This window comes from Buteo buteo, chromosome 17 (assembly GCF_964188355.1).
Source record: "Buteo buteo chromosome 17, bButBut1.hap1.1, whole genome shotgun sequence".
NCBI lineage: Eukaryota > Metazoa > Chordata > Aves > Accipitriformes > Accipitridae > Buteo > Buteo buteo.
Genome location: NC_134187.1, coordinates 28,731,806 through 28,756,357, shown reverse-complemented (window position 1 = coordinate 28,756,357; position 24,552 = coordinate 28,731,806). Strand labels below are relative to the sequence as shown.

The following is a 24,552-nucleotide window of genomic DNA, read 5'->3' as shown; positions in this document are numbered from 1 at the left end:
GTGTTATTCCCAGAGGTGCAGGACAGAGGGACAGGGTAGCACACAGAAGCACAGGACAGAGGGACAGGACAGTGCCCAGAGGTGCAGGACAGACAGACAGAGCCATGCCCAGAGGTGCAGGACAGAAGGATGGGACAGTGCCCAAAGTTTCAGGACAGAAGGACAGGGTGGCACACAGAAGTGCAGGAGAGAGGGACAGTGTCATTCCCAGAGGTGCAGGACAGAGGGACAGGACAGTGCCCAGGGTGCAGGACAGACAGACAGAGCGATGCCCACAGGTGCAGGACAGAGGGACAGAGCCATGCCCAAGCTGCCCAGTGACACCAGCCCACCTGCGGGACCATCCCCATCCCGTCCCCCATTATCCATCCCCAGCGGTCCAACCCCATCCCGGCTCCCCTCGCCTCGGGTCGACGCGGACCCACATCCCACCAGCTCCCGGCTTGTCCGGCCGCCCCCCCCAGTGCCCCCCCAGCCCCCCACCTCCCTCCCCACCCCAGGATCGCCGCCGCATTCCTCCAACGCGGGGCCAAAGCGCCCAGCAACCGTGGCAGGCCTGGCCTCTAATCCCCCGGGCATGCCAACCCCGGGGGGACCGTCGCCGTCACCCACTCCCCGATAGGTGACCAATGCCCGAGACGAACAATTAGGGACAAAGCCGAAGCCGCCGGGGGCTAACGCCGGCCTTCACGGGTGCCTTGTGCGGCATTCGGTGAGTTTAATGAATTGTCCATCACTCTTTTCAGCTCCGCTCGCCCGGGCTGGATTAATCTGAGAAGCCGCAGTGGGGAAGGAGCCGCTAAGCCTGTATTTATTACTCTGCCATTGTAACTAATTGAGGTAATTATCTGTGACTCCAACCCCGCGCAACAATGCCGCATTCACCCCCACACCCCCACATCCCACCACCACCAGCCCCCCCTCCGGCTTCTTCCCACCGGCTTCTCTGCGCGGCCTGGCAGAGCCGGCACCGTGGGGGTCACCCGTGTTACGGGGACACGGTTGGCACGGTGGGACGAGGCCGGTCAGCGAGGTGACACGGTCGGTACCGTGTGGCGGTGGCGTGGCCGGCAGCACGGCCGTGCCGGAGTCACCGTTCTGGGGGGGGGGGGACAAGGCCACCGCCAGCCGCACGCGTGGGTCACCGCTAGTACCGGCGCATCCACCGTCACGGTGCTCTGGGGACACCGCCGGCACCGGTGACACGCGTGACCACAACCTCTGTGGGGACACCGCCGGCACCGGTGACACGCGTGGGTCACGGCTTTCTGGGGACACCGGCACACGCGTGGCCGTGTCCATCCCCGGGTCCTGGCTGGGACCCGCAGGGGCAGCGCCATGCCCAGGGTGGGGTGGTGCGTGTCCCCCCCCCTCGTGTCCCCCGTGTCCCCCCGGCTAAGACCCCCGGTGCCCCCCGGTCACCGGCTGCGCGACGACATCTGGTGGCTACGGGAGGGACGGCGACCCGGGCCAGGGGGCACCGGTCGCGGACGGGACCCCCCCCCCCCCCAGCCCCCCGTCCCACGCGGGTCCCCCCGGTCCCACGCGTGGGCACCCCCGCGGCTGCTCGCTCCCCCCTTCCCCGGGACTCCGGACCGGCGTGGGGCTGCGGTGGGTTTTGGGGGGCGGTGGGAAGCGGGGGGGGGGGGGGGGGCCGTGGGGGCGGCGCTGGCGCCAGCGCAGCCCGAATTAGAAGGTGATTTTCTCAGCGGGGAGCGGGAGGGGTTTGGGCAGGAGCTGAGCCCACGGAAAGGGCCGCGCCGCCTTCCCCCGCGTCTGGGACACCCCGGGCCACGCCGGGCAGCGTGCCGAGCTGTGCCGGGCTGTGCTGAGCCATGCCGAGCTGCTACAGGCTGTGCTGAGCCGTGCCAGGCTGTGCCAAGCTGGGCTGAACTGTTCTGGGCTGTTCCAGGCTTCGCTAGGCTGTGCCAAGCTGTGTCGTGCCATGCCGAGCCGTGCCAGGCTGTGCTGAGCTGCACCAGGTTGTGCCAAGCCGTGCTGAACTGTTCTCGGCTCTTCCAGGCTGGGCCAAGCTGGGCCAGGCTGTGTTGTGCCATGCCGAGCTATGCCTGGCTGTGCTGAGCTGCACCGGGTTGTGCCAAGCTGTGCTGAGCTGTTCTGGGCTGTTCCAGGCTTTGCTAGGCTGTGCCAAACTGTGCCAGGCTGTGTTGTGCCATGCCAAGCTATGCCTGGCTGTGCTGAGCTGCACCAGGTTGTGCCAAGCCGTGCTGAACTGTTCTCGGCTCTTCCAGGCTGGGCCAGGCTGTGTTGTGCCATGCCGAGCCATGCCTGGCTGTGCCGAGCTGCACTGGGTTGTGCCAAGCCGTGCTGAGCTGTTCTGGGCTGTTCCAGGCTTTGCTAGGCTGTGCCAAACTGTGCCAGGCTGTGTTGTGCCATGCCGAGCTATGCCTGGCTGTGCCGAGCTGCACCGGGTTGTGCCAAGCCGTGCTGAGCTGTTCTGGGCTGTTCCAGGCTTTGCTAGGCTGTGTTGTGCCATGCCAAGCCATGCCAGGCTACGCCAACCTGTACCAGGCTGTACCAAGCCATGCTGGGCTGTTGCAGGCTTTGCCGGGCTGTGCTAAGCTGCGTTGTGCCATGCTGAGCCGTGCCAGGCTGTGTTGTGCCATGCCAAGCCGTGCCTGGCTGTGCCGAGCTGCACCAGGCTGTGCCAAGCCGCGCTGAGCTGTGCCAGGCTATGCCAAGTTGCACCAAGATGTGCCAAAATCATGCTGGGTCATACCACGACACGCCAGGCAGCACTGAGCTGTGTTAAGCAGCGCCAGGCTACGCCAAGCCAGGCTGTGCCAGACCGTATCGTGCCACGCCAGACCATATCATGCCATACCGAGCCGTGCAGACCGTGCCACGCCATGCCAGGCCCTGCGGTAGCCAGGACAGGACCGCAGCCGTGCCGCGGTGGGCTGAGGTCGCCGGCACGGCTCAGGTCAGGCCCAGACGCGGGACCCCGGTGCCACGCCGGACACCCGAGGCCACGCACCAGGACGAGGGACGCGTGGGGTGACGTGGCCTCGGGGTTGTCCCGCGAGCGGCCCCCCCCCAGGGCGCGGGAGGCCCCACACGCCTGGGTCCCCCGCTGCGCCGGCTGCCCCGCGCCGTGACCTCCCGGCCGGTGTCACCGGGATAATGACAGGGTCGCGCAGGGGGGCGGAGGAGGAGCCGGTTTTAAATAACGTGCAAATTGGACACGTTATTTGTGCGGTTTCCTCTGGCCGTGGGGATCCTCCCCCCCCCCCCCCCCCCCCACAGCGTGACTAAGAGGTGGCGGCCGTTCGGGGGGGACGGTCCCCTCCGGTGAGTCACCCGGGGTCCCCCCCCGGCCATGACGTGGGGCTGGTGGCCCCCGGCCAGACCTGCTGCGCTCACCTACTCATTACGGGGGACCCGGGGCGGGGGGGGGGGGCGGCTGGCACGTCCCACCCGTGCCGTGATGCGCTGCGGTGGCCGCCGGGACCTCCGACTGACCCCGGGACCGCGGCGGGGAGGGTTGTCTGGATGCCTGGGTCCTCTTTAGGGTGGGTGGGGGGGGCAGAACCAGGGGCGCAGGGGAGGGTGATGGGCCCTTTTTGGGGGTCAGGGCCCCCCCTCACCACCCACACACAAGGGGCGGACGCGGCACACCGGGATCCTGCAGCCTTTATTGGGCTCTGCCCCCGGGAACCGCAGCCCTGAGGCCCGCCCCGCGAGGGCCACACCCCGCCAAGCCCCGCCCCACCTGGACCACACCCCGCCAAGCCCCACCCCGCGGGCACCACCACACCCCCACAGGCCCCACCCTTCAGGCCCGGGGGGGGCTGGTGGCCCCCGGGGGGGCCCCGGTGCTCTCCAGGCTGCTGCTGCTGCTGCTGTAGGCGCAGGCGTCGCGGCAGTGCCGCCACCGGGGCCCCCCCGCGCCCCCCTCCGCCTCCGAGTCGGAGTCGGGAGCCGTGTGCCGCCGGATGCGGGACACGGCCTCGCGTAACGCCTGGGCGTACAGCACCGGCCGCCGCGGGGGGGGCCGGCCCCGGGGACCCCCACAGCTACCCGGGCTTCGCCAGGGACTGCGGGGGCTGCCGGGGGGGTCCCGGGGGGGTGAGGGGGCTGCCGGTGGGGTGACAGCCCCGGGGGCCGCAGGAGGGCTGCTGCATAGGGGGGCAGCGGGCCCCGGGGACCCCCCCGCGTAGCGGACCTGCTGCCGCTGCGGGGGGGGGACGTACTGGGCCCGGACCACCACACGGGTGGCGTCGATAAGTACGTGCCCCCCCGTCCCCCGCCGCCCTCTGCCGCGTCCTGGGACCCGTTCCCGGCCAGTTGCCGCCCGGGGCAGCGTTTGGCTGTGGCGGGGGGTGCCGGCCCCCCCCGGGGACGACTGCGTCCCACGGGGCCGTCGGTGCCCGGCCTCGGTGGCCGCCCGGGGCAGCGTGTGGCTCCAGCCCCCCAACACAGCCCCACGGCCCCGGGGTGCCGGCGGGGGGCTACGCGGTCCCCAGGGGGGCCGGAGCTGCAGGGTGCGGTGGGGAGCGTCGTAGGCGGGGGGCGAGATGTAGGGGGGTGGCCCCCCCCGGCGGGTGTGAGCCGCCTGCACCCGCTGCATATGGGCCTCGTAGCTGGGGGGGCCCAGCCTACCCCCCGGCAGCGGGGGACGGGGGGCGCACGGCGGGTGCCGGCCCCGGGGTCCGCTGCCCCCCGTCCCCTCAGGCTGTCCCGGGGGGCAGCGGGTGGGGGGTACCCGGGGTCGGGTCTCCCGGCCCAGGGGGGGTGGGGTGGCGAAGTCCTGCAGGCGCCGGGGGGGAACTGGGGGTGCCGGGGGCCAGGGGGGGGCCAGCTCCGCCACGAAGCGCTTCTCCAGGTACCTGCAAGACAGAGAGGGGGACGTGAGGGCTGGGAGGGGGGCCGCCCGGGTGGGGACCAGGGCGCAGGATGGACACCCCCACACCACCACCAACCCCCCCCCAACCCTGCCCGTCCCCACTCACGCGTATTCCCCGGCGATGCGGCGGTAGGTCCAGGGGGGCGCGGGCCGGCACCCCGCGGCCATGCCGGCGGCCGGGCTGCAACACGCCACCGTGTCGATCTCCACCAGCAGCAGCTTGGTCCGTTCGCAGATCCGCAGGCGCCCCGCGCCCCGTTCCGGACCACCCAGCATAGCCCCAGGGAATCGGGGGGGTCCCCGCCGTGGAGGGCCCGGGAAGGGGGGGGGCCGTGCAGCCGAACGCTCACCGGAGCTTCGGCGGAGCCACGCGCCCGCTCGCCCACGTGGGCGGCCACCGCCGCACGTGCGCCCTCGGGGACCCCCGCGTCCTGCTCGGTGGTCACCGGGCCGGTGGCCGTGGGGCACGATGCCAAACCCACCGGGGGGGGGGCAGCCCCCGGCGGCCGGGAGCCTGGCACACCGTGGGGACCCTGCCGGCCGTCCCGGGGGTGCCCCCTACCACCACCACCACCCCAACCCCACCAACTCCCCCCCCGGGATCCCTTCCCCCCCTGCGACAAAGCGAGGCGATGCCGGGTTTGGCACCGAACGCTGCAGCCCACGCGGGCTCCGAGCGGAGCTTAGCAACCCTCCGGCGGCGGCATGGCAACAGCACCGGCACCATCCCCCGGTACGGCACCGGGTCCGTCCGTCCCCCCCCCAATATCCCCCCCCAGGTCCCACGGGCACGCACCCCCGGCTCTCACCTCGCACCGCTGCGCCGGACCCTGTGCTGGACCCCAGCGCTGGTGGGAAGTGGTGGTGGTGGTGGTGGCGGGGGCCACGTCTCGGCCTCCCCCCCAGCCGGGAATGTGCCGCGCTCAGCACGGCCGGGCCTCGCGCCTCCCCCGAGCGGCACCGGCAGCGAACCCAGGCGTCGGGGCTGCCGGTGACCCCCGTCAGCACCCCACGGGGACCCCAGCATCCCACCAGCGCTGCCCTCCAGCCTCCCCCAGCCCCTGCCCCAACAACCCCCCACTCACCGCAGCCACCACCGGGAGGGTCCCCGCGTCCCGCCGGGTCCCCATCCCTGTCCTGTCCCCAATCCCAGCCTTTTAAGAAAAGCCACAAGCGGAACAAACAGGGATTTAGGGTCTGGGCGAGCTCAGCAGATTCCCTCTCTCCCGCAGGAGGGGCCGAACCCCCTCTCTGGGCACCCCCTCCCTCGGCACTGGCGGCCGGTGCCCCCCACGTGCCCTGCGGCGAGGCCGGGTTTGTGCCAGGTCTGTGTTTATTCGCCATTTTTCTCCACACACGAAGCGGTGGCGGGTGCAGACGCGGCCCAGCGGGGAGCGTGGCCGTGGAAAGTGGGGGGGGAAGCCGGGGGGGGGGCAGCCCCAGGCCGGATGGAGCTGAGTGAGGGCGATTAAAACCAAACTCAGTGAAACCCCGGGGTGGGGTGAGAGAGTGGGGCGTGGGGTGAGGAGGACGAGGGTCCACACAGGGAACGGCCCTGGCCCGGAGGTGGCTGAACCCGGCCCTGCACCCCAGGGGGGGCGGTCAGGGGCTGCCCCCAGCACCCCGCCAGCCCGCCCAACACGGCCTTGGGGCGCAGGGTGCGGCGCGGGGGGAGCCGCGGGCTCTCCCCGCCCGAGGAAGAGCTGGGGCGGTGTGGGGCTACCCCACGGCTGGAGATTATTGTTGGATGCTGCTGGTGAGTGGGGTCCCCACCCTGGGCAGCCCCACCAGCCCGGGTGGGCACGGCGTGGCAGGAGAGGAGGATGGGGGCACCGGGAGGGGCTGAATCCCCCCCCCCCTTCACTGCCTCAGGGGCCCTGTGGGAGGACCAGGGCTTGCAGGATGTCCGAGAGAGAGACAATCCCCTTGACCACGTCGCTCTCGTCCACCACCACCAGCCGGTGAACCTGGGAGGGGGGGGGGATGGGGACAGGGAGGGGCTGAGGCCGGCACCAGGACTCCGGCCCCCCCCCCGCCTGCCACTGGTACCCTGGGGAATGGTTACCTCGGCCTCTACCAGGCGGTTGATGATGGTTTCCAGCGTCTCGTGCTTGTAACACTTGAGGACGCCCTCGAAGTAGTGGGAGCGATGCTGCAGCGCCCGCGTCACCGTCACGTCCAGGTTGTTGTAGGTCTTCTCGGCTGCCAGGTTCTGGGGTAGGAGAAGGTGTTGGGGATGGAGCCGGGTCCTGCGTGGCCCCCACCACTCTATAGTCCCCACCCCGCAGCCCAGGCTTTGCCCTCTTCCCACCTCCACAGACCCCCCAGTACTCACAATAACGTCGAATTTGGAGTAGATATCCACCACCCGCCCTAGGGAGGAAAAAAAAACGGCTGTGAGAGGCACCCATGGTGCTGGGTTTCCATACGGCCGGTCCCCGGTACTCTGGAAAGGATATGGAGCCTGAACCGGTGGTTTGGGGACAGCCAGCACATGCTGTGCCCTGCACTGGGCCCTGTCCTTACCCGACTCATCGACGACCGGCAGAGCGGACACGCGGTGCTGCACGAAGATGCCCAGCGCCACGTAGATGGGGGTGCTGGTCCGCACCACGGCGATGTTGTTGTAGGTGCCGATCCGCAGCTCCTCCAGCGTCTTGGCCATGAACTCAGGCTTTGGGACCTCTGCTATCTGCAGGGGACGGGGAGGGGGACAGTGCTGACGCTGGCTCGACCTGCCGCCCCCCAGGTCCCGCAGTGCTGCCGGCTCCGGCCACCCCCGGCTTGTGGGGGACCTGGGCTGCGGTCCTAGGAGTGAAAGCAGAGAGCGCTGGGTGCAGAGCAGGGTCTGGGGGAGCCCCAAGCAGAGGCGGCGCAGGCAGGGGCGGCAGAGACGGGCTACGGGGTCCCTGCAGAGACCTGGGGGCCCCCCAGCACCCACAATATGCCGCGAGGCACCGAAGCTGCACCCACCCCAGTGCCCCGGAGCCGGCGGTACCTGGCACACCTTGGGCCGAGCTCATCTCAGGGCAGCCCCTGCCGCCGCCACAGAACGGGGACGGGACTTACAAAGAGTTTGAGGAACTTGAGGATGCGTTTGTGGGTGAGGATGTAGAGCGTGTTCCCCGAATCGGGGTCAATGACGGGCAAGCGGTGGATCTTGTTCCGAATCAGGGAGGAGACAGCATCAAAGAGGCTGTGGGGCAGAAGGGAAAGGGGGAATTTGGGCTTGCCCGGACCCCAACCTCGCACCCGAAGGTGCCACCACCAGACGCGGCCTTCCCCACAGCACGGGGGTACCTGGCATTGGGGGAAATGCAGACCAGCGGCTTGAAGGAGTCTTGTAGGTAGACCTCTGCAGGAAGAGATGACGCTGAGGGGACCGGCAGTGCCACGGGCAGACGGGGTGCAAAGCCATAGGGCTCCAGGCGCCCCAAGCGGGTCTGGGAGAGCGGGAGGCAGGTGGCAGCGATCCCTCTCACCTCTCCACGTCTCGATTTTGTGCTCCTCCAGCTCGTAGATCTGCACCTGGGCGCAAGGAGGAAAACCAGGATCAACCGTGGCTGCGTGCAGGGCAGGCAGAGGACGGACCCCGGGTCCCCGCGGGGACGAACTCTGTGCAGATGCCCGATCCTTACCATGGGTGACTTGTAGTAGCGGTGCAAGATGTTGATGAAGTCGGTGATGGTCAGCATGCCTGGGGGGGGACGGGCAGGGTGAGCGGGGTCCTGCCAGCCCTCCACCACCCCCCGTGACTCCCAGTCCCGCTCGCTCACCCACGAAGCTTTGCTTCTTGCTGTCCCACAGTGGGGCAGCCCGCACGCCATTGGTGACCAGCGCAAAGAAAGCCTTCTTCACCTGCAGCCGGGGACATGGGGAACATCATGGGAGGGACGGGGCACCCCACGGGGCAGTGGGGACCGCCCCGGCCTGCCACGTCCCTCCGTTCCAGTCTTCAAGACCTTTACAGGGTGGGTGAAAAGCCCTGAGACCGTCCCCCAGCCCCAAACCTGCCTCCTGGTCCCTGTTAAGTCCCCAGACTCCAGCCTGGTCCCTGTTCTGTGGCCTCCCCAGGACCAAACCTGCCCCCCCGGCCCCGGCCCACCTGCAGGGAAGTGTCAAAGACGACCAGCTTAGAGCTGGTGGGGATCAGGTCGTAACAGCGATGGGATTTCATGAAGGTGGTGTAGGCGCCATGGTGGGGCTCCCCTGGGGACAGGCAGTGTAAGGTGCCTGCCAGCAGAACAGAGATACCCCAAACCCTAGGACACCCCAAACCCTGAGACCCCAAAACACCCCAAACCCCAGGACCCCCTACCCTGGGGCCCTGGAGCACCCCAAACCCCGGGACCCCCCAAACCCTGGGACATCCACCTCAAGACCCCAGGACACCCCAAACCCCCCCACCCTGGGGCCCTGAAGCACCCCAAACCCCGGGACCCCCCAAACCCTGGGACATCCACCTCAAGACTCCAGGACACTCCAAACCCTGGGACTCTCACCCTGGGACCCTGGAACACCCCAAACCCCGGGACCCCCGAAACCCTAGGACATCCACCTCAAGACTCCAGAACACCCCAAACCCCAGGACACCCCAAACCCTGGGACTCTCACCCTGAGACCCTGGAACACCCCAAACCTCGGGAGCCCCCACCCTGGATCCCTGGAGCACCCCAAACCCTGGGACCCTCCAAACCCTAGAACATCCACCTCAAGTCTCCAGGACACCCCAAACCCCGGGACACCCACCCTGGGACCCCCCACCCCAGGGCCCTGGAACACCCCAAACCCTAAGACATCCACTTCAAGGCTCCAGGACACCCCAAACCCTGGGACACGCACCCCGGGACCCCCCAAGCCCAGGACAGGGACCCCCAAGGCCGCTACGGACCCCGGAACACCCGAACGTACACGGCACTTCCCAGTCCCGGGACCCCCCACACCACGGGACCCCCCCAGACACTCCCAGTATCACCTTCCAGCCCCGGGGGGCTCAGCTCCACCGGGCTCTCTGCGGTCGGACCGGGACCGGGACCGGGATCCTGCGGACAGACACGGGTCGGGCCGGGCCGCGACCACCGGTCCCGTATACCCCGGCCCCGTTCCCTCCCGGTCCCGGTACCCCCACGTCCACCCTCCCGGCCCCACTATCACGCCCCCCTTACACACACACACACACCTCCATGGCCCCCGGTCCGTCCCGCCGCCGCCGCCACCTTACTTCCGCCCGGTGCCTGGCACCCACTTCCGTCAACGCCTCCCACGTGACCGGAAGGGCCCGACCCACGTGACTCATGACCGCAAGGCGACCTTTCCCCTCCCGCCGGGTCACAGTGGCCTGCGGGGGGGGGGGGGCACGACACCCACGACATGGGAGACTCACGACATGGGACACTCACGATATGGGCTCCCCGAGAGGGGAGGGCGAAACCTCAAGGTGCCCTGAGGGAGGGTCACAAGCCCAGAGGGGATGTGGAGGAGGGGGGAGGACCCCCAATTTGGGGGGGGGGGGGGCACACGACAGACACAGAGACCCCCCCAGAGAAATCGGGGAACGGGGCTTACGGGCCAAGCCAGGACCCGGCCGTCCTCGGTTAAACCCACTGGGAGGGTTTAACACCCCCCCCCGGACCCTCCCAACACCCCCCCCGGACACCCCCCCCCCCCCAGGCCCAGGGAGGGAGGCAGGCGGCCTGGCTTCTCACGCGCTTTATTTTAAAATAACATCCAGTGGTTTCGGTATTGGTAAAAACGGGATTTCTACACGCCCCGGCTATGTACAGCTCTGAAAGTTAAATTTCTCGTATATTTTCTGTTAAAACTTTCTCATTCCCCACCCCCACTCTCGCTTTTTTGTCTTTTTTTTTTTTGTTTTTTTTTTTTCTCTCCTTTTCTTTAAACATTTTTACCTTAAACCTTTTTGCAGCTTTTGACGAGTTGCGGAAGCAGCTTTAAAGATCGCCCCGGCCCTGTCCGGCCCCCCCTTCTGCCCCTTGCCGTCCCCGCCACGGGACAAAGTGGGGGGGGAGGGGGGGGGGGGCATCAAATCCCCTTCGGCCCCCCCTTAGGGACAAGAGGGTGTCGTCCCCCCCCACGCCGTGCGTTTGTGCGTTAAGAGATCCCGGATCCCCCCAATCCTGGGGTCCCCCTCGAGGGTGAGGGAGGTTTGGGGGGGGGGGGGGCAGGCAGTGGCACCCCGGGGTGGGGGGGGGCTGCAGCCGGCGGAGGGGGGGATGTCCCCGGTGTGTAATGCCCACTCGCTGCTTCGCTCTCCGAGGCCGCCCCTGCCTGGCAGGAGGCTCCAGACCTGCCCCCCGCCCCAAGCCCCGGCCTCCGACCTCGGAGATTGCGTTTAAAAAATGCCGCGGCCCCCCCCCTTGCCCCTGCACCCCAAATCTCAGCCCAGCAGAGCACAAAGAGCCCCCCTCCCCTCCCATCTAGTATATACAATATAGGTATAAATAGATAAATAACCTTCCCCCCCCACACACACACACCGTGCCAACGGCAGTCGCGTGCAGCCCCAGCCGTGGGGGGCTGCGGGTGAGTGGGGGGGGCCCCCACCTGGCCCTACCAGCCCCCCCCAGTGCTGGGGGAGCAGGTCTGGCACATCCCCCCTCACCCCCCCAACCCCACCTCACACCTTGGCACGTCGCACGGCTGGGACCTCCCGGGATGGGGGATGAGGACAGGGGGTCCCCTGTGCCCCCCCCCCCCCAATGCCAGGGGACCCCAGTGAGGGGCTGTCTGCAGCCACGCCCAGAGGAGGGGGACATTTGGGGGGGGGGGGGGGGGGGGAAGAGGGCAGCCCCTGGAGCCCATGGGAAAGGGAAAGACCCCCCCGAGGGCCAGCTCCGGTGGTGGGAGGCTCTGCCCCGATGGGTGGTAGGGAAGGGGGGGGGGGGCTCACATTTAAAAACAACAACAAGAAAAAAAAAAAAAAAAATCTAACACTTAAAATGAGGTAGGTTTGGGTGCAGAAGCTCCTTGTGTCTGTCGGGGGGCCCTCGCCGCAGGCGCCTCCTCCCGTGCCGCCGCGCTCCGGGGGTCTCGTCCACACGCACAAACAAAAAGAGATCAAAGGAACCGAGCGAGCTCTGGCCGCCGCGGTGCGACGGGACAGAGCCCGGATTGTCGAGCTCAAGGAGTCTGTGTTACCTTGGTAATTAGCGAGCAAATATTATTAGTTTTGTTTCTAAAAAAAAAAAAAAAAAAAAAAAAAAAAAAAAAAAAAAATTAAAAAAAAAATTAAAAATAAAAATAAAAATCCAGGCCGGCTCCGAACTCTTTCCGGCTCCGCTGGGACCGCTCTGCTCCCCCGTGGCTCCTCCACGAGGGAGGCGGGCGGTGGGTGGTGGTGGTGGTGGGTGGGGGGGTGTCTCGCCAGCCCCCCCCCCCCCTTTCCTCGCAGGACGAAGCAAAGAAAACCCTGAGTTGCCAGTTCGTCCGTCCGTCCGTCCCGCTCGGGCAGGGCCGGCGGTTCCGTGGCGGCCGCTCTCCCCGCCGCAGCCTCCGTGCCCCGGCCGCCGCCGCCGCCTGCCTGGCCGCCCTGGCACCTCCCGCAGCCCCGGCGGGTCTTGGCGAGGTCTCCGAGGCGGGGGCCGTGGCCCCCAGCCCCTTTTTTCCCCAGCTAGTTCATCCACTTTCGGCAGTTCCAGGCTCCACAGTGGCAGGGGATCTTGTGCTGATCGTCCTCAAAGTCGAACTGGTAGTCGTAGGTGAGCTGGGGAGGGAGCAGGGAGTCACCCACAGCACAGCACGGAGCTTGGCCCTGCCGCCCCCGGCACCCCCCCAGCCCCTCCACAGCCACCCTGCGCCCCCCCGCCTGACCTCCTCCCCTTTGGGGATGCGCCGGCTGGAGATAATGATGATCTTGTCCTCCTTGTCAAAGGTCACGACTTCGGCCACGCAGTTCGGGGCACACGAATGGTTGATATACCTGGGCGGCGGGGGCAGAGAAGTGTGGGGGTCAGCGCCCACCCGGGAGGGGGGGGTCAGGACAGGTAGACCGTCGCCGCTCCCTCTGGGGAGGTCCCACCACCCCAAACCGCTGTGTGCTCACCTGGCCGGGCCCCCCGTCAGCGTGGCGTCAATGACGTGCTCGTTGTTGATGCGGAACATGTAGATGCCACGGTTCTGGGGGCAGAAGAGGGTGTCAGCGGCTGCACCGAGCCCCCCCCTCATCCCACCAGAGCCCCCAATGTCCTACTGGAGCCCCACCTGCTCCTCATAGATCTTCTCCCGCCGGTTAGCCACCTCGTTGCGGATGATGGTGCCGATGTACTCAATGACCATGGTGTGCTTCTCGATGTCCTTGGCCGCGTAGAGCCCCAGCCCCTGGATGCGGGACCGCGCCAGGTATACGTTGTTCTTCCATTCCGTCTTCAGGCGCCGGTACTGGGAGGACTTGGAGTGCACGAACTGTTTGCTGTAGGGCGTGTTGGTCTCGCCCGTGAACGTGCTCTGGTAGGCCTTGGACATGCTTGTGCTGTTCAGGGTGTGGGGCCTGCCAGCAGAGGGGGAGGGCGAGATGGGGTCAGAGCTGAGGGATCCCCAGGGATCCTGGCTCTCCCGGTGGATCCCAGCCCCGCTTACCGCTTGTAGTGGGTGAGGATCTTGGGCTCGGAGCGGGCACACCCAGTGGGGTTGATCATCAGCGGCAGCTCCATCAGCGGATGACGACCGTAGCGGAACAGGTAGTTCTGGCAGCTCTCGACGCCGGGCAGCTGCCGAGGAGGGAGCCGAGGGGCCGTAGGTTGAGCAGCAGCACCGTGGCTGCCCCGGCCCCACCAGCAGGGCCACTGGTCCCTTTCCCAGCGGGGTTGACCCCCAGTGTGGAGAAGAGACTCATCCCCAAGACCTACCGACTCGGCGATGCGCAGCACTGCATGCACCGTGAGGCCAAAGAGCTCCTCGCCCTTCAGGTACTCTGGAAAGAGTCGCAGCATGTCGGCTTCCTTCCTCATCATCGCCACCGGCTCGATGATCCGGTTCCAGACGGCTGCCAAGGGAAGGGAGAGTTGGAGTCAGGGACCTGCTCGGAGCTGCCAAGCCGACCCCCAGTGCAGACCCCGCCAGTTCAAGCCACCCCGCGATCTCCTGTCGCGCTGTCCTCCCTGTCCTGGTGCCGCTCAGCCATCAGCAGGACGGGGGACGGAGGAAAGCAGCGGCCTGACACCTGCAGCTCCCGATTGCGCCTTACCTTGTGGCGAGGAATCAGAGAAGACCAGATCCTCCAGGCCCTGCTCGATGACTTGCACGACAAACTCGGGGCGGCCGTTGTTCTCGCAGATGGTGCAGCGGTAGCAGCAGCGGCGGTTGTTGGTCCGCAGGCTCCAGTAGATACGCGTGGCCTCGTAGCCCACGGGGTAGAGGGCCGTGACACTGTGGAAGTCGGCCATCTGATGCGGCAGGAGCTGCCCGATGGCATGGAAGACCAGCCCTCCCACGCGGAACATGTGGAGCCGCTCGCCGCGCTGGATGATGCTGGCGATCTGCTTCACCTCATCCCGTTCGATGTAGACGCGTCGGAAGACAGTGAAGCTGCTCAGCTCCTGCTCGCAGGGGCCCTTCAGCTTGTGCAAGGGGCACAGCATGGTCTTGTCCTTGAAGAACATGCACTTGGCGCGGATGGCGCAGGCGAAGTGGTAGACGCTGGGGCAGCGGATGCGGTTGCAGCTGTTGGTGGCACCGGTTTTCTGGCATAGGGAGCACTTGGTGAGCAGCCCACGGTGCAGGGCCACCTCCACGTTGATCAGGGCCCCCCCCTGCGTCTCATAGACCTCTGTGGACCACAGGGCGCAGTTCAGGTGGACCCAGAGATCGAGGTCAAGGTTGAGCAGGCGGGCTGGCCCGTCCGTGGCCCCGTCACCCTCCTCGTGGCAGAAGCAGCACTTGCGCAGGTCCCGGGGCACCTTTTCGGGGCGCAGGGTGGTGCCGAGCTTGTCGATGAACTCCGCAATCTCCTTGTCACCGTCCCGCTTCGCCCCCCCTTTCTGGATGGTGACGAGGAAGCGCAGCCGTTTCCACCGCACTCCCTTCCACTTCTTCAGCCGGGGCCGTGCTTCGTCCCCGTCCTCCGGCGGCCGTGAACGCGGCTTGAAGCGGGGCGGCGAGAGGGGGGCTGTGGCCCCTTCCTCCTGGGGGGCTGGCGAGGGGGCCGGCGGCAGGGGCGATGGGGGGGCTGGGGCTGCCTCGTGGGCCGCCTCGGGGTCAGGGACCCTGGCAGCCTCAGCAGGGCTGGATGGGGAAGGGACAGAGGGGGACAGCGGGGGTGAGGGTTCCTGGGGCATGACGGAGAGCTGCCGCACGTCCAGGTTGGAGACGTTGTTGACGTAACAGTGGTGCAGGGTCTTCTCGGGCACAGGGCTCTCCTACGGCATGGGGAGGGGGGGCGGCACGGGTCAGAGCATCCCAGGGATAGGGATGGGGACCCCCAACCTCCCTGCACATCACGATGAAGGGTCCTTGGATCTACAGGGACCTCAGTGCACCCCACCACTCTCCCAGACCGGCAAGGACCTCCCCCCAACCCCTTCCACGCAGTCCTGGAAGACTCAACACCACAGAGGAGCCTGGTCCCTCAGAAACCCCCCCGCAGCACCCTACAATCATGGGGGTACCTACAGGGACCCCCACGCACCTCTCCACATGGTCACACTTGGTCCCGAAGGGCCCCCTCCTGCACCCCGATAGAGCCACAGCCTTACAGGTACCCCAGTACCCCTCTCCCAGGGTCACAGCCCCGGGGGGACCCCCACACCCCGCTAACCTGTCTGAGCAGCGTCAGGAGGTCCAGCTCGCCCTTGAGGCTGTACCCCGGCAGCACCGCATCAAACTGCTTCAGCCACTCGGAGCTGCTGTCTGGCACCTTCCCGGCCAGTGCCGCCTTCTCCTTGCTACCAAGCACCCCTGCAAGAGACAGAGACAGCCCATCACAGCATGCCCAGCCCGGGGACACGGGGGAGCCTGTGGGGACAAAGCAGACGCTCACCAGACATGTCCGTCTCCACCTTCTTGGCCTCGACCACAGCTGCTCGCATGGGGCCGTCTGGGAACAGCACCTCGTAGGACGTGGGGATCTTCACGCTCAGCAGCTCGGCCATGGCCACCATCACCCCATTGAGGTTCTGGGTGAGAGGAGGACGGGATGGGTCCAGGGCCCCAGAAGCCACCATGTGGGGTCACTGCCAGGACCCCCAAGGGTCACACCCGCTCCCCATGTCCCCTTGCTCACCTTGGCAGCCGCTGCAGACACCGTTAGCATGACTGAGACCTCGCTGCTCTTGCCCTTCTCCCACGGGGCACCTGGGCCCGCCGTCCCCACTTTCCCGGGGGGGGCCCCAAAGGGCTCCACGGCCTCGTAGGGTTTTGTGTCGGGGAACACTGGCATGGAGAGAGATGGGGGTCAGAGCCGCACAGTACTAGCCCCACCAACAGCCACCCCGGACCCCTGCAGAAACACAGCTGGGAATCCATCACCTTGCATGGGACAGAGACTGGGGTCCAGTTACAGGGACAGATTGCACCCAGCACGGATGGGAAACCCTCGGGGTGCAGCTAGGGGACCCCCAGGAACAGGACAGCCCCGACACAAGGGACCGTACTCAAGGCTCTGCTGCCCAAACACAGTATACCCCACAGACCTCTTCCCCTCAGCCCACGCTCCCCAAGGACCCTTCCCCTGCCCCACCACGCCCCTACCAGCCCACACGTCCAGGGACCCCCCTCCTACCCCATCCATATACTGCACAGACCCCTTCCTACCCGATTTATGCTCCCTGCAGACCCCCACCCTGCCCTACCTTACCCCTGCCTGGTCTCTATGCCCCATGGACCCCCTCCCACCTGATCTATGCGGTCCACTGACCCCCTCCTGCCTGGTCCACGTGCACCACAGTTCCCTCCTGCCCTGCCTTGCCCCTGCCTGGTCCATATGTGTGTCCCCTGAGCACAGCCCACCTGGGATACTAGCCCGGGGGATGATGGGGATGATGGGGGACAGCACACGTTCCTCCAGCTCCGGCTTGGCATCGCTGAGCAGGGGAAAGCGAAGCAGCTCCTCGCCCAGCACGCTCTCAGGGGATGAGGCGGGGACGATGCTGTCGGGGGAGTCGCTCTCATCGTCACTCTCCATTCTGCAGGGAAGGAGGTGTCATGGGCCGCAGGGGCTGGCATCACCCATGGGGGTGCTGGTGGCACCCATGGGGGGGGGGTCACCGAGGCCGGTAGCTCACCTGACATCCTCAGTCTGGTTGTGGGGAGGGGTGGGCAGAGCTGCCAGCAGGTCCAGGCTCTTCACCTCCACAGCCGGTGTGTCTGTGTGGGGAAGGGATGGGTGTCATGGGGGGGTGACAAGTGGCAGCAGGGACTCTGTGCCACCCTTGTGCCAGCTACACTCACCTTTCTGGCTGTGGGGCTCGCGGGCCGGGTCGGCATCTTTGGGCTGTTCGCCCAGCTCCTCGGGGGCTGTGACGCCATTCACCATCTTCTGCTGCACGGAGGGGGGCGGCGTGGGGGGCAGCGAGGAGGGTGGCGTGGGTGGGTTGCTGAGGTTGTTCTGGGGGGAGACAGTGGGGTGAGCACAGCGGGGTGGCCTAGGATCCCCAAATCAGGGACAGGGGACGACAGGGGAACACCCCCCCCCCTCACCTTGGTGAGTAGCTGGGAGTAATAGTCGGGCACGCTGTCAAGCACGGCGCTGCCGAAGGCGCCCCGCAGCTGGCTCTTTCCGTTGATGGGGCTGCTGCCGAAGGGCGCGAAGAGGCTGAAGTTGGCCGTGATGGTCGGCTCCGTCAGTGGCAGCAGCGAGAGCTCCTGAGGACAGAGCGGTGAGGAGGGGGCAGGGGCCCAAGGCAGCCCCCCCGCCATGCCCCCAGCCTGAGCCATACCTGTTTCAGCTGCTTCATGAGAGCCTCGCTGGGGCGCAGCCCCTCGTCCTTCCGCAGCTTCTTGCGGGAGGCCGGGACCCGCTCATTGCCCTTCTGTACCCGCTTGGGCTTGGTGGCCACCGGCTTCCTGGCGATGGAGGGGTCCTGGGGAGAGAGGAGGGAAGCGGGAGCGATGCTGAGCACAGCCCCGTGGCCATCACCCCCCATCCCACCCCGCAGCACCCCACTCACCTCCCGGCCCAGCAGCACCGGCTGCGGCCGCGGCTCCATCCCGGCACCCCGGCTCTCCGTGTGTCCGTTGAGCTCGCCTGGACTCTGCGCCGAGAGCTGCACGTTCTTGGCCCGCAGCAGCTTCTGCAGCAGGAGGTGCCCGGCCTCGGAGCGGCTGCCCGGTGCTAGCAGACTGTTGGCTTGACCGGCCCCAGGGTCCCCGTTGGCCTCCGGTTTCGCCACCTCGTCTCCATCCAGCTCACACTGTGCCGCCGCTGCCTCCTCCTTCGGCTCCTGCTTCACCAACACCTGGGGGGGCTCGCCTGCCGTAGAGGCTCCCTCTGGCACAGCCCCGTTGATGTGGGTCTCACTGGGGTCGACTGGGTTCGCACCGGGTGCCTCAGGGTCCCAGGGGCCACGTGCTGCGTCGGGGAGGGTGCCGCTTGCTGTGGGTGCCAGCCCCGGTTCCGTGGGAGCTGCGGGGCTGGGGACCGAGGCCGGGACCCCCGGCGATGTCTTCTTTGGCTCTTGGGGGCTCTGCTCGGGGCTAGCCAGGTGCTGGGGCGCGCAGCCCAAGGGCGAGGGGGTCGGTGGTGTGGGGAGCCGGACGAGGCTGGGCTGGGGGCCGCGGGCAGCCAGGGCTGCTTGCACCAGCTCGGCCAGGGGCTGCTGGGGGGGCTGCCCCGGCAGGACCCGGCCCTGCTCGGTGGCAAAGCCGGCCTGTGCCTCTGCCGGGGCGCCCGGCCGCGGCTGGAAGAGGGGCCCGAGCGGGCGAGGGGGCTGGCGGGCCGCAGGGGCTGGGGAGCCGTAGTCCGGGGACTGCCCGGGGAAGGGGCCGGGGGGCCGGAGCGCCTGGCTCTGCTGCAGCAGGCTCTGCTGGTGCCGCTGCACCAGGAGGGCCTGGAGCTGCTGCTGCTGTTGGGGCGTCAGGTGCCGCAGCTGCGGGTTCTTGGCCAGGACACCTTGGAGCTGCGCCCGGATCTGGCCCATCATCGGCCCCGGCACCTGCCCCAGGAGACCCGGCGGGAGCGTGGCCGTGCCTGGCGATGGCACCGCCGGCCCTGCTTTGTGCTGCCCGGGGCTCTGGAGCCGCGGGGGCTGCGGCTGGCCCTGCAGCGAGCCCGACGGCCCCTTGCCCGGCTGCTCTGGAGGCCGCGGCGCCTGTGGCAGCACCATGCCCTGCGCCTGGCCCGTCCCGCAGCCCAGCGATGGGTCCGCCGCCCCGGTGGCATCCCCGTGCTGCTGGGACAGCTCGGGGCGGGCAGCCCCGGGGCTCTGCAGCGGCGGAGCGAGCAGGGTGCCCGGCTGCACGGGGGTTGCCCTCAGCGCCGGCTGCGAGCCCAGGACGCCCGGCTGCGGGGAGGCCAAGAGGAGCTGCTGGCCCTGCCCCAGCTCAGCCTGGTGCTTGGGGGCTGGGGGATCCGGGCCACCCAGCCCCGGGGGGTTGAGGGCTCCCTGCTGTTCCTGGGGACCCCCATGCAGCTGCCCCCCGCTCTCGCTGCCCTCAGCGGGCAGGGTGCTGCTGTCTACCCCTCCAGGCTGGTCCTTGGCAGCCAGGACCGCCGGGGCCGGCTGCATTCCCTGACTCAGGTGCAGCACAGAGGGGGCCTGGCCCACCGCCCCGTGCTGCGGAAAGTGCTGGATCGAGGGCTGTCCCTGGCCCAGCCCCAGGAGGCCCGGCTGGGCGGCCGCCGAGTTCTGCTGCTGCTGTTGCTGCTGCTGCTGCTGAGGGGCCAGCAGCGCCCGTGACTGCCCCAGCTGCTGGGACAGCACAAGCCGGTGGCCCAGCATCCCCGGAGTCTGCGGTGCCAGCTGGGGTGAGCCCAGCACCCGCTGCTGGTGGGGGGCCAGAAGGACCTGGCGCTGGGGCGGTGGGTGGCCCAGCACCGTCTGATGCTGCAGCCCCGGCGCCTGCGCGTGGCCCAGCAAGCCTGGCTGCTGCTGGGGCGAGAGCTGCTGCACCAGCAGGCTCTGCTGGCTGCCCATCAGCCCCGGCTGCTTCGGCACCATGGGCTGCCCCACCGCGCCTGGCTGTGGGGCCGGTGCCGGCTGCTGCTGCCCCAGCAGGCTGGGCTGCCCCACCATGGTTGCCGGCTGCATCGAGCCTTGGCCCATCACGCCGGGCTGCTGCATTGATGTCTGCGCCATGACGCCGGGCTGCTGCATTGAGGCTTGTCCCATGACGCCTGGCTGTTGCATGGACGCTTGTCCCATCACACCCGGCTGCTGCATCGATGTCTGTGCCATAACACCCGGTTGTTGCATTGAAGCTTGTCCCATGACACTCGGCTGTTGCATTGACGTCTGTGCCATGATGCCCTGCGGCTGCATCGAGGTCTGTCCCATGACACCTGGCTGCTGCATCGACGCCTGACCCATGACGCCCTGTTGCTGCATCGACGCCTGTCCCATCACACCTGGCTGCTGCATGGACGCCTGTGCCATCACGCCCTGTTGCTGCATCGACGCTTGGGCCATGACACCCGATTGCTGCATCGACGCCTGTCCCATCACACCCGGCTGCTGCATCGACGCCTGTGCCATCACGCCCTGTTGCTGCATCGACGCCTGTGCCATCACGCCCTGTTGCTGCATCGACGCCTGTGCCATCATGCCCGGCTGCTGCTGCTGCAGTGACACTTGTCCCAGCATGTTCTGCTGCTGCAGTTTCTGGGCCAGCTGCATTCTCTGGAGCTGCCTCTCCTGCATCAGGCGGCTGTCAGCGGCCAGCCCACGGAGCGCGGGGTTCCCGGCGAAGAAGGCATTGGAGGTGCCGGGCACCGGGGTGTTCCCCACGGCTTGCTGGCCCATGAAGGACAGGCCCTGCTGCACGGTCATGGACACGCCGCCCTGGGGCAGGCGCAGCCCCCCGGGCTGTCCCGGCTGCTGGCCGAGGCCTTGCGTGCCCACCACGGCCCCCGCCGGCTGCTGGATGCCGTGCGCCGACAGCAGCTGCCCGGGGAGCTTGGACATGAGACGGGGGCTCTGCGAGGGGCTCAGGGCCATGACGGCCGAGGCCTGGTGCTGGTGCTGCTGCTGCTTGTTGCGGTACTCGGCCATAAGGTTGGTGTGCTCCTTTTGCTGCTTCCGCACCTGCCGGGGACAGTGGGGTGTTAGCACCGGGAATGGCGTGACATTAGCGCCGCCGGGGAGGGCACCTTTGCACCAGGGACGGGGCGCCCACCCGCGTGCAGGGTCCTACCTGGTCCAGCTGCTTCTGGATTTTGCTCTGCTGCTCAGTCACCAGCTTCAGCTTCTCGGCATCGGCCTCAGGGAATTCCCGCCCGGCTTTCTTGGCAGTGCGCTGCTTTGCACAGAGGGCTTTGCGTGACTTGCGGTGTGCCCCGATCTGCTCCTCCAGCACCTTCAGCTGCATCTGCAGGAGCTGCTGCGTGTGGAAGAGCCACTCCTCGTACTGCCGCTGGTCGGCCTCATCTGTGGGAGCAGGGAGAGAGCTCGGATCAGCAGGGATCCCAGCTCCGGAGTGAGCCTGGCCACGGTCCTGCTCAGCCCAGCCTGTGTGGGCAGGATGAGACCTGGCCAGCGCTACCCCAGCCCCCTCGCTGCATTGGTACTCACTGATGACGCCCTGCGCGAAGGTGGGTGGGTTGGGGCGAGCCTGGGTCGGGTCGGTGCCACTCCGCTCCTAGCAGAGAAAGAAGCATTGGGGACATATGCCATGCCATGTGCCCTCCCTGGTGCCCTCCTGTCCCCTTTCCACAGTCCCCATCTCCCCAGGGAACTGCAAACCCACTGGCCAGAGCAGTTCCTGCCTGACAGGGTCCTGAGCACCAAGCCAGGCAGCCCCAAGGGGACCCCTGTCCACTCCCCTGGACACCCCACTCACCTGCCCGCTCCCTGCCAGCAAGTGATTCTGTATCTCGGAGACCGCCGGGCCCCCTGAGAGCCGCTGGGCCAGCAGGGAAACCTGTTGCCTTTGGGGGGGGACACATGCAGACATGAGGGATGAGCCAGAGCCAAGGCACCCTGCCCGCCCCAGGCCATGCCCCACTGCCTGCCGTGCCCCCTTACCTGTTCATGCCTGGGGCCACCCCGATGCTGCCCTGAGCCATCACCTTCTTGATGCCCTTCAGTGCCACCATCTTGGCCTTGGCAATGGGGTCCACGATGTCCTCGGCCGCAAACTTGTCCAGGTCTGCCAAAAGATTCAGCAGACAGTGCCGCAGCACATTCAGCCTTATGTCCCCCAGCCAAAAGGGCCCCGCGCCCCCCAAAAACAACCACTTGCAGCCCCTACCTGTGTCTGGGAAGAAGCTGTTGGCCAACTGCTGTTGCATGACGAGCTGGGGGGGCTTCAGGCCCAGGTTGGGCGGTTGCACCCCAGCCATCGGCTTCTGCACCAACACCTGCTGCTGGCTCTGCTGCGGCTGCGCCAGGGCCATCTGCACGCTGTGGGGGGCCGCCAGCACGTGGGGCTGCCCGGGGCCCATGCCCATATGGGAGGTCAACGCCGGGCCCTGCTGGGGTGCGCCGAGCCGGGGGGGCTGCGGTGGCATCAGCGGTGGCCTGGTCACCAGTCCCAGCTGAAGGGGCGGCTGTGGGGCACCCAGGCGGGGTGGTTGCCCCTCGGGGGGCTGCCCGGCTGCCGCTGTGTGCAGCATGGGGTGCCCCGGGGCTGGGAGGTGCGGGGTGCCCCGAGGCAGGTGGGCTGACATCTGCTGCTTCTTTTGCAGCTCCTTCTTCTCGTGCTCCAGCAGGTCCTCGATGAGCAGGGGCAGCTCACTGGCCACCAGCGAGCTCTCCATCTTGTCCAGGTCGTCGGCCGGTGAGTGCCGGGCGCTGCCCAGGCCCAGGGCTCCACCGTCCAGCTCAAACTTCTCCAGCAAGGGGTTGCTCTGGCTGCCTAACTGGGCAGGGCCCAGCCCACGGCCAGGGCCGGCGTAGGGATCCTTCTCCGGCACAGGGACGCCGGTGTGGCCGCTGTTAGGGAAGTGAGTCAAGCCAAGACGAGCCGGGCCAGCCCCGGGGCTCAGGAGGGTCTGGTTGGATTTGAGGCTCAGCCCCAGCGAGGCAGAGATCTTATCCGTGCCCTGCAGGGCTTCCGACTTGACAGGGACCGGGAGCCGCTCGGGACCGCCGGCGGTGAACTGGCAGGGAGAGGTCTTCAGGCAGCCGTCCTCCAGCTTGGGCTTGACATCGGCAGGCACTGAGCCCGTCTTCGCCTCCGCGCCCTGTGCCTTGAAAGCCGGGTCAGATGCCAGCGTGGCGCCCGTCGGGCAGGGAGCAGGTCCCAAGCCCACCCCAGGCACCAGCCCTTCCTTGGGCACATCCCGATCCTCCATGGACGGGGCCGTGTCTTTGCTGTCCCCAGGGTCAGGGAGCTTCAAGGTGGACGCCTGCGGCTCCGTCTTGAGCTGGGCTTCGCGCTCGGCTTTCTCGTTGGCCGACTCTACCAGGCGGAGATGCTCGTTGAAGATGTCCTTCTTGTCACCGGTGTCCAGCTCGGGGTCGGTGTAGGCCAGCAGGTCAAACTCATCGCCATTCAGCAGGTCGTCGAGGTGGGGGTCCGCTGTCTCCAGGCTGTCCAGGTTGTCCAAGTCATCATCCCCTTTAGCCACGTCCGGATCCAGGCTGAGGTTGGCCAAATCGTCGTCATCTTCCAGGTCTTTGTGGGAGCCAAAGTCATCATCCAAATCAGGCTCCACTGGCACCTCGCAGGGCAGACGTCCCCCCTCCAGGCTCAGGTGGCTCTTCCCTGGGGTCGGAGCTGGTGCAGGGTCCGGCGCGGGGCCATCCTTGGGACCCTCAGGGCGGAGAGCAGAGCCAGAGGACAGCGGGCGTGGGGGGACGTGCTGCAGCTCCAGGCTGGGGGCTGAAAGCGCCGGTGGGGCGGCTGCTTTGGCGTGAGGCTGGTGGTGGCTGTTGCTCATCTCGGCTCCCTGCGGGGAGGCGGGCGGCAGCGGCACCGACATCTTCTGAGGTTGCAGCGCCGGGGCAGGGAGTGCCTGCATAGGCACGACGGGGGTGCAGAGGGCCTGGGGGGTACCCTCCTCCCCAGGCAGGAAAAAGCGGGGCCGGGGTGCCTGGGGGGCAAAGGGGGAGCCCACGACCCCTCCGGGTCCCTTCTGCACATTGTGCCGGAGCTCAATGAAGGGGGCACCCAGGGCGGCCGGTGAGGCGGGCACCGTCTCGGCAGGTGCCGGTAGGCGGGTGCCCAGGCCACCCACAGGGGTGCCGGCAGCCGGTGGGGCGAAGCGGGAGGCGACGGGGAGCCGCAGGGCCGCGGCTGCCTGTTGTTGCTGCTGCTGCTGCTGCTGCCAGAGGTGCTGCTGCTGGGATGGCGCTGGGAATACCCCGCGGGGGTAGAAGGCCTGGGGGGGCCCCACTGCCGCCCTGCAACACACCGTGGTGTCGGGACTGGCTCGGCACTGCCGTGGCCCCGACGCACCACGCACAGCACCCTGGGGATCCCAACCCCCTCGGACCATGCCAGGCACCCAGCAAAACCACAGCCACCCCATCCCACTGGGGTGATCCCCGCAAGCAGGACCTGGGAGGTATACAACCCACCAGGGTGAAGCCCCGCTCATTTCTAACCGGCCGCGATGAGCCTGTCGCCCTGCT

At 67.8% G+C, this 24,552-nt stretch overlaps 2 protein-coding genes across 2 annotated transcripts in view; both read right to left on the bottom strand.

Moving 5' to 3' along the window:
* Window positions 1-6,182: 6,182 nt before the first annotated feature.
* Window positions 6,183-10,150, bottom strand: PRKAG1 (protein kinase AMP-activated non-catalytic subunit gamma 1). The gene is made up of 12 exons (XM_075049449.1): window positions 10,047-10,150; window positions 9,843-9,909; window positions 8,973-9,076; window positions 8,644-8,725; window positions 8,506-8,564; window positions 8,350-8,395; window positions 8,168-8,222; window positions 7,937-8,063; window positions 7,394-7,559; window positions 7,203-7,240; window positions 6,933-7,079; window positions 6,183-6,834 (listed from the first exon to the last, which is right to left on the bottom strand). Exons 1-12 carry the CDS (start codon window positions 10,050-10,052, stop codon window positions 6,736-6,738), a joined length of 996 nt encoding a protein of 331 aa, XP_074905550.1. The 5' UTR covers window positions 10,053-10,150; the 3' UTR covers window positions 6,183-6,735.
* A 411-nt stretch (window positions 10,151-10,561) lies between these two features.
* The window catches only part of KMT2D (lysine methyltransferase 2D), a 28,652-nt gene continuing 14,661 nt past the window's right edge, over window positions 10,562-24,552 (bottom strand). The window contains exons 35-55 of the mRNA XM_075049448.1: window positions 22,226-24,321; window positions 22,000-22,123; window positions 21,815-21,902; window positions 21,547-21,613; window positions 21,170-21,402; window positions 17,989-21,060; window positions 17,758-17,901; window positions 17,519-17,683; window positions 17,270-17,426; window positions 17,104-17,185; window positions 16,829-17,004; window positions 16,104-16,252; window positions 15,861-15,996; window positions 15,639-15,778; window positions 14,070-15,240; window positions 13,732-13,868; window positions 13,463-13,593; window positions 13,088-13,373; window positions 12,930-13,003; window positions 12,698-12,806; window positions 10,562-12,590 (exon numbers count right to left, since the gene is read on the bottom strand). Of these exons, the coding sequence (XP_074905549.1) occupies window positions 12,498-12,590; window positions 12,698-12,806; window positions 12,930-13,003; window positions 13,088-13,373; window positions 13,463-13,593; window positions 13,732-13,868; window positions 14,070-15,240; window positions 15,639-15,778; window positions 15,861-15,996; window positions 16,104-16,252; window positions 16,829-17,004; window positions 17,104-17,185; window positions 17,270-17,426; window positions 17,519-17,683; window positions 17,758-17,901; window positions 17,989-21,060; window positions 21,170-21,402; window positions 21,547-21,613; window positions 21,815-21,902; window positions 22,000-22,123; window positions 22,226-24,321 (8,830 nt within the window). The 3' untranslated portion in view covers window positions 10,562-12,497. The remainder of the gene's footprint in view (window positions 12,591-12,697; window positions 12,807-12,929; window positions 13,004-13,087; window positions 13,374-13,462; window positions 13,594-13,731; window positions 13,869-14,069; window positions 15,241-15,638; window positions 15,779-15,860; window positions 15,997-16,103; window positions 16,253-16,828; window positions 17,005-17,103; window positions 17,186-17,269; window positions 17,427-17,518; window positions 17,684-17,757; window positions 17,902-17,988; window positions 21,061-21,169; window positions 21,403-21,546; window positions 21,614-21,814; window positions 21,903-21,999; window positions 22,124-22,225; window positions 24,322-24,552) is intronic.